The sequence below is a fragment of the Orbicella faveolata genome, unplaced genomic scaffold, assembly GCF_042242905.1.
Source record: "Orbicella faveolata isolate gen_17 unplaced genomic scaffold, um_ofav_v1 contig_14, whole genome shotgun sequence".
Classification (NCBI taxonomy): Eukaryota; Metazoa; Cnidaria; class Anthozoa; order Scleractinia; family Merulinidae; genus Orbicella; species Orbicella faveolata.
In genome coordinates, this window is record NW_028301541.1 from 11,835,545 (window position 1) to 11,850,735 (window position 15,191).

The 15,191-nt window shown below is 39.0% G+C and overlaps 1 protein-coding gene across 1 annotated transcript in view; it reads left to right on the plus strand.

Moving 5' to 3' along the window:
* The window catches only part of LOC110060156 (uncharacterized), a 36,830-nt gene extending 22,368 nt beyond the window's left edge, over positions 1-14,462 (plus strand). Inside the window, exons 6-11 of the mRNA XM_089286643.1 lie at positions 13-256; positions 1,823-2,072; positions 3,109-3,195; positions 3,495-3,638; positions 4,153-4,355; positions 9,051-14,462. Of these exons, the coding sequence (XP_089142769.1) occupies positions 13-256; positions 1,823-2,072; positions 3,109-3,195; positions 3,495-3,638; positions 4,153-4,355; positions 9,051-9,392 (1,270 nt within the window). The 3' untranslated portion in view covers positions 9,393-14,462. The remainder of the gene's footprint in view (positions 1-12; positions 257-1,822; positions 2,073-3,108; positions 3,196-3,494; positions 3,639-4,152; positions 4,356-9,050) is intronic.
* Positions 14,463-15,191: the final 729 nt, after the last annotated feature.

Consider the following 15,191-nt stretch of genomic DNA (forward strand, 5'->3'; position numbering starts at 1 on the left):
TCTTGATTACAGAGAGAGTCTGAAAATTCCCCGCCTCGTTATCAACAACCACAAATCCTTCATAAGAGTTGTCGAAATCCCTGCAGCCAAGAAATCACTTTTAGAAGGAAACAAAGACTTTGTTCTGTTGGATAGTACTTCAAGCAAACTTCGCTACAGCACTTTGAAACTACAAGAATTGAATGCCAAATTGAAAGCCTTGCAAGAGCAAAATGAACAAGTTCAGAGGGCTCTGTCAGAAGATCTTTGTAATCAGGTGCAAATAATAGTAAACAACCAGCATTATTGATTTTAGTCCTTAACATGTGTACATTCAATTCAGCTGGGAAATCTCCAAAAGGTCTTGATATCAAAGGCAAGTGATAATTTGCAGAGAAAAAAACACAAACTTCACGTATAACTTTGATGGACAGATGTTTTGAGAACCTGTACTGTCATGATTAGGTATGAAAAAAAATACAGGTTAGAACTTTATGATTTCATGATTTCTGGGGCAAGCAATTGTTCATTTATCAAGCAGCGAAGGACTGGAACAGCCTCCCACGTGAATTAAAAGACACACGTGTTTTATCTATTTTTAAAGCAAACTGAAAACTTTTTTGAATGATTTTAGCTAATTTTAATCTTTAGAATTTTAACTTTTTAACTAATACGAACTTTTTTACTCTTATTTATTGTAGCTTGTAGTAATTTATTAGGTAATTCTTATTTATGTCATTTTTAGGTGATTTTTATTTAGGAGGGCTCCACTGAAAACCGCCTTTGGCGAGTTGGATTCCCTCACTAAATATTATTATTATTATTAAAGATTCGCACAGCTATTGGTGATATTGAAGCTGGTTTTGTCATTGGCTCCGGGCAACAACAAGTTTCCTAGGGAAGCCAAGAAACACCCCTTGTTTGCTTTTTCTTTTCTTTCTACATCTCCAGCACCTTTCTAAGAATTCTTGCCGACCCCAGCAATGCACATCTCTGGATCAGTCCAACAGGAATGCCCACCTCAATGGCTCTCAGATTGTCCTTCAATCTCAGTGGTATTGATCCCAATGCTCCCACTACCACTGGAATAACATTTGTCCTCACACCCCATATTTTTCGAACTTCTCTTGTTAGATCTTGATACTTTTCAACTTTTTCATCTTCCTTCTCTCTCACCCTATTATCCTCTGGAATTGCCACATCTATAATCTGACAGCTCTTGTCTCTCTTGTCAATGATCACCAAATCCGGTCTCCTAGCCCCTATTTCATGGTCTGTTCGCACACTGAAGTCCCATAGAAGTTTGTAATCCTCATTTTCAAACACACTGTCTGGAACATGGTCATACCATCTCTCCTTTTGTTCAAACCCACATTTTCTTGACAGGTCCCAATGGATTGCTCTAGCCACGTTATCATGTCTCCTTTTGTACTCTTTTTGTGCCAGTTTCGAGCACGAGCTTACAATATGGCTAATGGTCTCGTTACTCTGCTTACAGATTCTACATTTCGGGTCATTCTGTGACTTGTCAACCATCGTTGTTGTTATTGTTATTATTATTATTATTATTATTATTATTATTATTATTATTATTATTATTGTGGAGTTAGATAAAAAAGGAATGATGGTGTTGTTCCGTCAGAAAAGAAGTTCTCAAAAAATCCTGAAAATTGCCGTCAGACAAACCATGTGTGGCATGTGTTTGGAAGGCAAAAAACTTCTGCGCGCAATACAATTACAAACACATTTTGGATAAACTTGCTAGTCATAAACATTGTTTATTCTACATATGTTTTTGTAGTGATCATGTGAATGCAGTATAACTTGCATTTGGCTTATCCAGGTAACATCCCATGCAGAGAGTCTGAAACAAATGGCTCTTTCATTGGCTGAGTTAGATGTATCTTCCTCTCTGGCGCTGCTGGCTTTACAAAGAGGTTATGTCAAACCCATTATAGGCAATCAGAACGAATTTTTGGTGAAAGGTGGGCGACATCCTGTAGTAGACATGCTTCAGCCTAACAGCTTTGTTTGTAATGACCTTGATCTGGGAGAAAAGAACGTGTGGATTGTTACTGGTCCAAACATGGGTGGTAAGTATTCTAACAGGGCTTCCTTGACGTAGTACTCACAAAATAAACAAGTAAACATTTTCATACGCTAGAATCCCATGAATGAAATTATTTTAATCAAAAAATATTGTTATCCTGCTCTGGAATCATGATTAAAAGATAAAATAATTTCCCGGCTGTACTCAGAGCGTGGCTGATGAAGTTTGGATGAGCCAAACAAAATATTCCAAAAAATAAAAAAATTCAGGCCAGAATTTTTTTTCAGGCTTTAATTTCACAACTGCTTAAGTTGTGTGTACAACTGGATGATCAGTCGTGTCTTCATATCTTTCTCCGCAGTTCAAATATATGATCTTTCATATATTCATTTGCGTTCTTCATCGTCTACAGGTACATTACAAACTCACAATGTGACCAGCTCCCAGTTGGCTTGATAGCTCAGTTCGTAGAGCACTGCACCGGTATCGCAGAGGTCATGGGTTCAAATCCCGTTCAAGCCTGAATTTTTTTTCAGGCTCTAATTTCACAACTGCTTAAGTTGTGTGTATAACAGTAAACTGCGATGATCAATCATGTCTTCATAAAATATTCCACTGTTTAAAAAAATTTATTGCGGTCTGAGCACAAGAAATTATTTTATATTAATTTGTTTTATTTTTTAAGTTGTAAAATGCCTGAAGTACAATATTTTTTTTATTTAAACCTTCATTTACATGTACAATGAAAAAAGGATAAAAACAATAACCGTTGCTGTAGCTTATGCTGAACACCAGAGACATACTGAGACAATCCTGTCCACTGTGTCGCTTCAGATTTCACCTTTTATAGTAAGAAGAATGTTTGGTTGGCTCTATCCATTTTTTTTTCCACTGGTCACAACATCAACATTTCATCTCTGTACACTCTGTCACAGTAAAGAGCTTGTACATATTCAAAACTTATGTTTTATTATTAGGTGTAATAGTAGTGCATTAAGGTAGTGACTCAACAAACACACTGTCCTACCCTTAGCTTCATGATTAAATAAGAATGAATAAATATATGTTTGATCCCACAGGTAAGAGTACATTTCTACGTCAAAATGCTTTGATAGCCATTCTCACTCAGGCTGGATCATTTGTTCCAGCTCAAAGTGCAACAATAGGTAAGTACTGTAAACATCACATCGCTTCCTATGTTTGTTTGTTTGTTTGTATGTTTGTTTTTTAATTGATTTTAATCAGATTTACAAGTATTTGAACCTTTCAGTTCTGTTCATTGTTGTTTTCAACAAAAGAAATGAAAAACGCTACTGTGTTTGCAAAAATAATCTGATAACTGAATTTGAAATAACAGCGAGGAAAGGAAAGACTTCTAACATCTCGAACCATGTACGCCTGACGGGATGATTTTGTGGACGAAACGCCTATTTAAAATCTGATATTGTTTTGGTATATTGTTTAGGGATTGTTGATCGAGTATTTGCAAGGATCGGAGCTAGTGACAATCTAGTACAACATCAGTCAACTTTTATGTCTGAGATGTTGGAAATAGCGTTCATCTTAGCACAAGCCACTGACAAGTCTTTAGTTGTAGTGGACGAAGTAGGTAAGAACTCAGCGTGGTTTGTTAAAGGACTCACTGTTCGTTGCTTTACTTCACACTCCCGAGTGTTGTACAAGAAAATTAAATGCTGTATTTTACGGGTTTGGATGAAAAGCTTAGGTCCATTACTTTTCCTGAAAAGATCCTTTCTTGAACTTTTATCTTAGCCTGCCCTCAAACACGTTCTGAAAAAAGAATGCGAACTTTAATTGTATTGAAATGGCCTCATTTTTCTTGTACAGTTCTATCATAAATATTGCCGGGGGTGCTTAGTACTCATTTTTGTGAACCTGTTATCTCAATAGAGCGTTCCGTTCCTTGGTGATTATATGTACCAATATATAAACCTCTCAATCCTTCTCAGAAGAACGTCTCGTCAGCCTTCTGCCGTAGAGCGACATAATTATTATTCATTCTAAGCTATTCTAGGCGACGCCCGCGTGTCACAATACTTCATAACAGGGATTTGCTTCACATTTTTTTCTTCATAACTTTTGGTTTGGATTTTTTTTCGAAGGCCGTGGTACTTCCATGTTGGATGGTCTTTCCATTGCCTGGTCCGTAATCGAGTATCTTCACAACTCCATAAAGTGCAGAACATTAGCCTCTACGCACTACCATCAGTTAGCTAAACTCAGCCATATTCTACCACGTGTTGACTGCTACCATGTCACGGCCAAACATTCCCAGGATGGGTTAAGTTTCACGTTTAAAGTCACTGTAAGTAAGAAGTGTAATTCACATCGCAGCAAACGCCATATAAAAATAATTAAAATTGAAGCAAGTAAATGAGAGCTATCCGTAAACAGGCCAGTCAAAGCATTATTGAGGCTAACCTTGGCCACAGTGCTCTTCTGGCTAACTGAATAAAAAATAAATAAGGTAAGTACATCTCTTTATCAGTGCATTGAACACTGTTGGTCAAACTGGGAACACCAAATTTGCAAACAAATATTATAAATAGAACAGAAAACGGGTTAAAATTCTAGCTGGTGGGAGACTGACCTATTTAGAAAGCGCGTAAGAATTGAAACACAAATCCATCTAGTGGCAGGTAAGAGGATTGGAACCCAAAATTGAGTGATAAATGAACGTGTTTCCAGTGGTAACTGAATCCCAATGATAGATACTTGAATGGTTCTTGAACTGTACGCTCCATTTAGTACTGCACTCTTTATGCCTTTTTGTAGTATTTTTGACTAGAGGCGCTTGTTACTTGCTACGGTCCTCCTATGACTTTATTAGTTTCTAGAAGATTGATGGAACTTAGAAATTTCCCCATCCAAGCCAACTCTGAAAATTAGACCGTTAGTCATAATCTGCACATGTGCAGAACTGAGAGATCAACAAGCCTTTAAGGCGGGGGTACACATGAATTTAAGTGAAATTTTAGGAAGTTTAAAGAGGGATTAAAAGGATAAAAAGGGGTTTGGAACACCACCAGGTTGGTGGGCAACTGTTTGGTGTACGTCTGCCAATTTCTAACTTCAAATTCTAATTTTAAAACAACATCAGATCTTCAAAATTTCCTATTTCCATAAATTGTACTAATCCTTTGAGAAAAACTATTTATCCCCAAATATACCCAAAAATCACCAAAAAATTTACAAAACAGCCCAAAACGTAGCCATGTGAAATGAGCAGAGAGATTTTTCACTGCTTGAAACGTGAACGAGATATTTGCATTCAAACCATAATACCCAGCAAAAATATGGCCTTCATGTTAACCCCCGCCTTAAATGAGAATCCATTATCGACTTATGGCTGGTTTAACAATATGATTTTCATTGCATGTACCTTAGTGCTAACCGTTTTCCTACGATGTGGGAAAACGGAATTCGAACTTCCAGTTTCGTTTTTCGTTTACCCACGCCATCGGAATTCCATTTTCGTTTTTCGTTTTCCCACTACATTGAAAATGGATTCGATCTTCTATTTTCGTTAATCGTTTTCCCACAACTTTGGACAACAGAATTCTAATTGTCATTTCCTTTTTTCGTCGTTCGTTTTTAGTCGTGGATACGCGAAGCGTAGAAACGATAATTGTTATGGGGCAGAATATGCAAATGTGTCACTCACTCAGAGGTAAACTTTTGGCCGATAACATAGAGAGCCTGGGTACGAGTTCCTCGAAGACCTCCAAAGTTGAGAGCGGCCATTTTGGTTCATGTGTTTCGCTTTTGTAAATATGTGGTATTTTGCCCATGGGCTTTTGCTCACACGTAGATGAAAGCTGAGAGAGGTATTTTTGACTGTGGTCATGTATCGGTCACAACAGCGCGGCCGGCAAGGTCAAAGAATTGATGCAAGTCAAAGTCAGGAAGTGAGATCGATTGTGTTTACTAGGCGTGGCTCATTGCTTTTTTCTTGGCTAGAGAATTTGATGGTTTCCACTCGCTTTCCCTCCTTGTAGAGTCCAAGGTAAGCCTAAGGAAGCCTGTTTCTGTATTTAATTACATAGCAGTCAGTTAATCCAGTATTGTCAGCGCAGCTATTATCCTTTGATTTCTGAAAACTGTCCAATTTGGGATTTAATTTGGACAGTTTTCAATAAGGACTTTGAGTAACTAGTGAGACAATCTCAGATAGTGCAGAGTGTAATGCATAGCTCTGACGCAGTACTCATGGCACAGTTCCTATATAACCCCTGCCATTCACTCCTGGTTTGTACTGACCTTGCTAGTCAAGACAGTTTGTCAAGACAGCTCTCGAATTTTCCTGTAGTGTTTTACGTTGATTTTTGCTCATTTTTAATTAAATAATACATTTAAGTTGCGAACGTGACAATTTTACTCTTCACGAAAACGTTTGTAACTTGACACTTGTTTTCCTCGCAAAGGTATGTAACCTAAAACTCTTGTTTTCTCGAAAACACACGGATGATGCGTTAGTATTCTTTTCACAGCTGGAAATAAATGGAAGAAAGTTGAATGTCGGATGAAGAAATGGAAGACGAACGATTTGCTTTATTTAAAACGCAAATGTTCTTTTGACCGATAAACAGGAACTGAACTAATCTAATTATCAAATTGTCAAGGAACAGCACGTTCTGTTTCCACCTTTGGCGTTAACAATAAAACCACTTAAATTTAGAATACACGCTGATATCGATTAGTACAACTGAGGAGCGTTTCAACGAGAGATATTGAAAGTAAACAACGCTACTTGACCGAGATTATATCCTTCATCGGTGAACGATTCCCCTCAAAGACTGATCAGACTGATAAAATTTATGCTTTCAGTAGGTGCCACGGAGTCTGCAGCAATATTTCAGCAGTTTGCTGGGTTTTTATTCAATTTGACAAGTTTTAATGCCACTTACTCGGGAGAGTTTCGGCTGCGGGTATGAACATTTTGGTCTCTTTGATGGAGACAATTAACGGATGCAATAAAAGCACTGGTGTAGTTTGGAAACAGATGATATTTCTTGAACCAAGCTAGGCGTAATTCCAAAACAGACACAGTCACAGTAACATCCTTGTATCGTGCTAACGATGCTAGAACGCATGCGTGTGACTACCACAAAGAAAAGCGCTCAACGTTAGTGTGTGATCTTGTATGAAATGTATCTTCCACCTGATATATGTAGTTGACACTAACGCTTATTAATCTGCGCATGCGTTTAGAGCAAATATTGGTCTTGTTCTAAAGAGAAAAGTACCACAAGGAGAGTAAGGGGCTTTCTGAAACAAATATATAGCTTTTTGAAGTGATCATAGCAGTAAGGTAGGTACATACACCGTCCTTTACACCTTATTTCCATATTTCCATAGTGCCATAGTGCAATAGTGCATTAGCCACATCAACCCCCAAACCATCCCGCTGCGCTAAAAACGCAGAAACTGTCCAAATTGCGAAAAATAGGACAGTTTGTCGCAGCCAATGAAATTAAGCTATTAACCTTCCGAAGATTATCGGAGGCCCCACGAAACCTTCCGAAGATTTCCGAAGATCTACAATTTACTCATACCATCACTGAGGACGGAGATCTCCCGGATAGAATAACAACCTCTGTACTGCAGAGGTTGTTGTTCTATCCGGTCTGTACACTGCAGCCCAACTGATACCCATAGCTATCTCCATCACAGCTCATCAGATCCCCTACACTGCAAGAAGAACATTTCTTACAGTCAGCTCCTTTGGATCAGACGTCTGTGCAGTGTGGAGCGCGATTTCCAGCGGAAAGCACATGAAATGTGTACCTTTTTTGAGAAGCGCGGATACTCTCGCACACCCCTCGAAGACCGCCTGCAACGGGTGTCGGGGGTCAGTAGGCGTGATGCCATCCAAAACGCCAAAATAGTCACCAACGGCACAGACAGGATTCCCCTGGTGTTCATTGTTGACGTACCATCCTTTCAACAATCACATCAAAAAGATCCTTCTGACGAACTTCAGCATTCTGATGAACGACGAAACCACCAAGGAGATTTTCCCTCTTTCCTCCCTTAACATCCTATCGACGAGACCAGAATATTCGCTATATTCTTGTGCACACTTCCGTGCAAAGTCACCCTGGGTCTCCGGCCGGCACATACCCTTGTGACACCCCCAGATGTCGTACGTGCACTCAGTATCAGCCACCACCATCATCGAAGGACCACGACACAACATCGCCATAAGGGAGCATTTCACCTGTAAATCCGGCGACGTGGTCTGCTGCACTTCATGTCGTCGCTGCCCGGTCCTATACATTGGGGAAACCGGACGCATACTCAGGGAACGCACTGGTGAACACCTTCGAGCTATTACTAGAAACCCGCCCGGTTTCCCTGTTGCGGAACATTTCAACAAGCCTTGACACGGACTAGACGACATGTAGGTTCGCTGCTTAAAACAATACAGGGGTAGTAACAACGCCAGACGCCGTGACGAAATGCGCCTAATTTTTCATCTTGTTACCCTTGTTACGTGGATTTCATTTTCTAAACAGCTTCACGCGCGCGCGCTCAGTTTACTTATCCGTTAGAGTCGTGCGTGGAACTGTTTATTTATTGAATGGCGTGTCCCATTCAAAACTAAACTTAGCACTGAGGAAGGGCTAGGCCCGAAACGTCTGCGATAACATCGTTTTTAATTTGGCACTGAGTTTTTACTATTTACAACTTTTTTACTGTCTTAGATACTATAAAAGAACACGAAAACGAAATCGAAGTTCAAATTCCGTTTTTCAAAGTCTTACGAAAATAGAAGATGAAAAACGGAAATGACAATTGCAATTCTGTTGTACGAGAGAACGAAAAACGAAAATAGAAGTTCAAATTTCCTTTTCCGATGGCGTGGGTAAACGAAAAACGAAACTGGAAGTATGAATTCCGTTTTCCCATGTCGTAGGAAAACGGTCGGCACTAAGGTACACGCATTATTTTCCTTCAACCCATCTGTTTTTGTTTTGTTTTGTTTTTTTTCCTTTAGCATGGATGTGATCGGAAATCCTTCGGCATCGACGTAGCAAAACTCGCAGGAGTTCCTGCAGCAGTTGAAACTCGTGCAAGAGAAATTCTACATGATTTAGAAGAAAAAGACGATAAGCTTGAGGTTACTGAGGAAGAAAAACATACAAGAATGAAAAAGAACTCATTTGAACATCATTCTACATCAAGTGCGGAAATGGCGCCGATTCCTTCCAATGATTTGCAAATTGAAAATGAACTCACTAAAGCGCTTTTAGTACTCAATCCAGAGTTAATAACACCCAAGCAAGCCTTGGAAATTATTTATGACCTAAAAGCAAAAGCGCAGAGTCAATCCTATTGAAGAACTAAGTGGGATCGATGTTGAGAAAACCTAGCAAAGTAATTTGTGTTGGAAGTTGAAGGTTAAAGCTAGTTTTCAAAGTATTGCAAACTTATGTCGGAGGTTGCATAACATAGTTTTACGATAACTGCAGAAATTCTCGCGCGCTCATTAGCTAAGTTTCATTGTCAATAAGCGGACAGACACACCTGAATTTAGAAAATTATGCGATGCGTCAACGTGTGAGAGCGGACAATTTGACTGTTTGTTATCGTAAAAAACAAATTGACGTCATTTTTCATGCGTCGGTCCTGTTATTGACAATGAATTTCGTCATAACATTGTCAAAATAGTCTGCAGATACCCCCGGCTATCGCCTCGTACGTTCGTAGATGTCAAGTATCAATCTTAAAAAAACAAAACTTATCATCATTCAAAAACGCGCTGAGAAATCAAGTTTCTACACAGACTAGACGCTCTAAGAGCGTTTACTCGTGCTTCGAAACGTAAGATCAAGTTGTACTTTTACAAGTAAACTTATTGAACACATGCGGGCCTGACGTCTCCCACCCTCAGCGAGCCAAATGTCCACCGATGACGTAAATACACATTAACCAATGAACAAACAAGTACTGACTTGCGCGCGATCAACGACACACTACTCAGGTAAGTCTTTACCTTAAGACGGGATTTATAGTTCCATCTTTTAGGATTTGGGGTGATTTTCCGTCATTCCGTCTTTTAGGATTTGGGGTGATTTTCCGTCATTCCGGCTTTTAGGATTTGGGGTGATTTTCCGCCGTTCCGTCTTTTAGGATTTGGGGCTATTTTCCACCGTTCCACCGTTCCGCCGCTCTGTCATTCTGGCTTTTAAGGTCGCCCATTTATTGTCACGAAATCAGTCATGCAATCTTTCTCGAGCGAAAAAGCAATTTTAATTATTTGGATTTTTACTCAAGCTAATCGAAGTAAGGAGGAGTCTAAAAGGTCTTGCTTCACATATTTAGAGCCATTCTGACGAGTTTTACTTTCTGGTAGTTTGCTTCCCCCAAAGAGAAATGAAAGGCGGGCAACCCGCTGGCCTGACGGCCCGCACGCAAAACTCCGTAAATTCCACAAAAATGGTCTAATCTCGTCAAAATTGCCTCATGGTAGTTGTCGATAACTCTTCTTCCCATTCGCTTTCTCCCAAGGTTCCAGAGTTTATCTTAACCACCCGAGAATCGCTGGTTTTCCAGCTCTTGCTTCCCATTTCTGCTCCATCTCGATCCGTAACCGATTATATTGGCCACAAGATTTGAATTTCTAGTTTAGTAACCGGACCATCATGACAAAGTCGCCTCCAACCGCCTAAAAAATGCCCGTGCCTCTCAACGGTTGGAGGCGACTTTGTCATGAAATTCAAATTCCTGTGCCCAAGATAATCGGTTACAGATCAGGACAGAGCGAAAATGGAAAGCAAGAGCTGGAAAACCAGCAATTCTCAGGTGGTTAAGATAAACTCTGGAACCTTGGGAGGAAGCAAATGGGAGGAAGAATTATCGACAGCTGCCATGAGGCAATTTTGACAAGATTAGACCATTTTTGTGGAATTTACAGAGCTTTGAGTGCAGGCCATAGGGCCAGTGGGTCACCCACCTTTCATTTCTCTTTAGGGGGAGCAAACCGCCAGAAAGTAAAACTCGCCAAAATGGCTCTAAACCACCTCCAGGAACCTAGAGACATCAAAATTATGCAATGCAAACATAAGGTAAACCATTTTATTCAAATTATTTTCTACACGTAGCATTTAGAGTAATTTTTGAAGCATTCTCATACATTGTCTTATAAACGGCTAAAATTGCAACGTAATCACCAACAGCATAATGTCAGGTATTAATCGTATTCAACGTCTGGGCCGCCTGTGACTTGTCTCGTAGCAAAAAACAGTGTTGCAAGTCTGTGGAATTCTTCACGTATAATGGGTAAATCGTGTGTAAATTAAAATGGCGCCTTCTCATATAATTTAGCATGTCAATGAACTTCTACTTCGACTTCTGGCCATCATTTTCTTCTTAATTAATTTTCCGTGCCAGCGAAGTTCTCTCAATATGAAGTTCAGTGTCGTTTCAGATAGCCATAGGTGCACGGGCACCTTCGGACTTTGGAACTTCGAAATGTAAACCACCTTCGCTTCAGTCAAATCCCCCTGGGAATCCCTTCTAGCTGACTAAAAATGACAGTCTCAGAAACACAGGTAAATATAACAGTACATATATTTTTACCGCTGATCTACATAAATGTAGTGTTCCGGTCCCCTGTGGGTCAGCCCAGAGTAGCATCCTAAAACCATCCAGTCCCATTGTAGCCTCAGGATTAAGGTGAAGCAAGTTAAACAACAGAGTCAAAGTGCTCTAGTAATTTCAATTATTTGCATTAAAAAACAAACATAAGAATAGATCTCGGAGTTGGCCAAATGGAAAATATAATCTTGTACCATGTGAAGAGGAATGTATGTTGTTCCTGGCATTATTTTAACCAATAACAAAGCCATCTTTGAATAGTTCGGGTTGGTTATTGTCAATCATCTTTTTAAATCGATAACAATCGACATTCCTGAAGACAAGAATTATCGATTGCTATCGATTTTTGCCAATCGATAGCAATCAAAACAAATTTTCTGTGAGTTATTGATTGTTATTATACATTGAACTCATTATCTCCTTTCTGATTGGCTGAAAGTGTACAGTGAATTTTCAAAATCAGCACCTGTGACATGATCTAGTGCTGCAGATTATACAATAACCATGTCAGGGACACTCAAGGTCATGGGTAATCATGTCATGTATCACTGCAGTGTATGATTTCTAAGGGTAATCATGTCAAGTTTGTGTGCTTTGTGTTGCTTGCCGTTTAAAAGTGAAGAAGCAAAAACATGACTTTCAGTCAAAGTGTAATAAAACAAAATTTGGTTTTTGCGATATCCAGAATACTCGAGGTCTCGGATATCATCCAATAATAATTGTTTATTAGTATCACCCAACTAGTGGACTAATGCAAATCCTGCATTTTGATTGGCTACGCTACTAGGGGACTATTAGTAATAGTCATTGAGTAGCGAAATTGGCAGCATCAAGCGTGACGCTTTCTTCCGTTTTACTCCCAAATAAATATTTCTTCAACTTGCATTTGCTAACTTTATTATTACCTTTTCTGTCCGACTAGTTGGGTGATACTAAAACAATTAGACCCTTCGCCCTCAAGGGCCACGGGTCAATAGCCCATTTGGTTTCGCCTCATGGGCTATTGACCCGTAGCCCGCAAGGGCTACGGGTCTAATTGTTAATTATCAATTGCCGTTATCAATCGATAGCAATCAACGATTGCTATCGATTGAATAAATCAATTTCCAATATCAATTTTTATTGATTGACTATGCCTGGAATATGATACCAGGAAGGAAGGAAAACTACACGATAACTTTCGAGGTTTGTATTTTGCGAAACAAGCGGAGGTTTATTATAGCATGTGTAAAGTTCAAGTCATGTCAAAGGAAATTTTTGGGTTTTTTGTTTTGTTTTGTTTTACAGGTCTTTTGACTTTAATTGCTGTGTGAAAATGATGTAACAGGTTTTACTCTTTTTTCTATGCTAATTGTTTTAATTCCTACTTTGATTCGTGGCGGCTCCTAAAAATAAAGCATTCCTTGCCATCCATTAATTTTCCAGCTCACAGATTCTGACCTCCATTTATTACACATAACTGAGTGAGGCAGAGGTTCCATTTCAATGAAACACCATGAAAATTGATGTTTAGAATAACAACATTGAGCGCCACCTTGCTGCATGTAACAGGGAGCCCGTACAAGAAAAACATACGTGTAGATAATGCAAAAGGGCAAAAAAGTGATGACTGCCAATGTTAATTTATGATTTTGCTTGATTTTTGTGGCCTTGCTAGTTATTTTGACTGGGTATAGTTATTTTACTACATGTAGGTTGTGTAATCTTGAGTTATTAATCTGACTGAAGGCCTTCTCCCCAAGGGGGAAATGAGAGTATCAAAAAAAATTATATCAATTTAAACCAAAAATATTATGTGACACTGCATGAGCATACATGTATACATTAGAAACATTATGCTGCAGACAACACATCAGATTTGTATCTTTTGCCCTGAGCTCGTTATGTGGTAGGTGTAGAGTTTCTGCTATATTTGTTTACAGCCCCAGGACATGTCAGAAACGTGTTGGTATCATGTTGCGTGACAAATAGCATGTAGCGATTTTGATGTAGATGTAAGCTGAACCAATAGATAAGGATTAACAATTACCGAAATTCCTGTGTGACCGAAACTATGACCACACCTTGTTAAGACTAGGATCAAGTAGAATTATGGTTAGTTGGAGAGTTGTATTTGATGTGAGCAAATAGTGACGGTGCGAGTATATACTGTTAAAAACATAATGTGAATTTTGGAGAACACTAAAGCAGAAGGGACATTCTCCAAAGCCATACTTTAATCAAATTGGAGGCCTCCTCTTAAAATATTAATTTTTATTATTATTATTATTATTATTATTATTACTATTATTATTATTATTAAAGTGCAGAGATTTCATTATTTACATTTTTAATAAATTTCCACATTACAAAGCACCGTTTACTAGTGTGTTTTAGTAAGTTGTTTTAGTACGACAATTACCCACGAGAAATACTTTGAGGTTAGTTCTGACTTCCTGCGTTTCAAAATATTGCAATGAAATCGTTGTTCACAGAATGAACGGACTACTGAACACGCATTTCGCAAGTTTCATGTCCATTAGCTTCTTCAATTACTTCTTTTTCCTTTTTCAACATTATGTTTGTCATAAATCAATGGGACGTAGGGGCATTAAGTTGCACCCTACTCAAAGATAAACTGGATCCATATTGAAATAATAGGTAACTGATTATAAACACCTGCTGTTGTTGGCAGTCTCGCCATCACTTGTAATTTTGTTTTTCCAAATAGTTCATTCCCTTAACTCATTTTGTTTAAGTCATTTAGTTTTAGGTACAGATTCAAACAACAAGGGAATTTACTGAATAAAAAAACATTGACAGGCTATAACATTGGCTTGACAAACTATCTCTGCAATCATATATAGATAACTCCTCTGCATACCTCTTTTGTATTTTACTCTACATGGTGTATTGAGTTACACCTGTTGAATTGTTTTGGACTTAAACTACTCCTTTCGTTACTTCAAACTGGTTACTGCTAGTCTGCTGGCAGCCGGTTTTTTCTCTTAGGGTCACTTGGACAAGTGTCTAGTCATCGAGAACGCAAAAGGGCAGTATGGCGGTGGCCGAGTTGGGACAAAGGCGAGACAAGAAAAAAGCGTCTGCGGACTCTTTAACTTTTCAAACCCTCCATCAGCCAAACAACGGAGTACCTGATTGGGCAATATGTGCCCGATGACAGACAGGTGACAGAAGGGAAAATAAAGCATCGTAAGTTTCGCGTGAAGCACAACAAAGAGTCTCGAGCGATGCGATAGTGGAGCATCCTGATTATCAATGTAAATTGGGTTGACCAGCTTTCACGACTCCTATGGTTTGTGACATTTGTACATTTGCTGTTCTCTGTTAGGTCATTCGACCTTTTTGTCGCTTCACTCATGTTTATGAAGGGCACTTGTTGTATAAAGACCGTGCTATGGCAAAATTTTTAGAGGTCATAGGTCTGCTTGATTTCCGCTGTTATCTGCATGTCGCTTCGTCATGATTGACACCTCTGTAATTTGCCATGTGTTTCTGCATTTTTGAGGCTCATTTCTATTGAAAGATATGTTTTGAA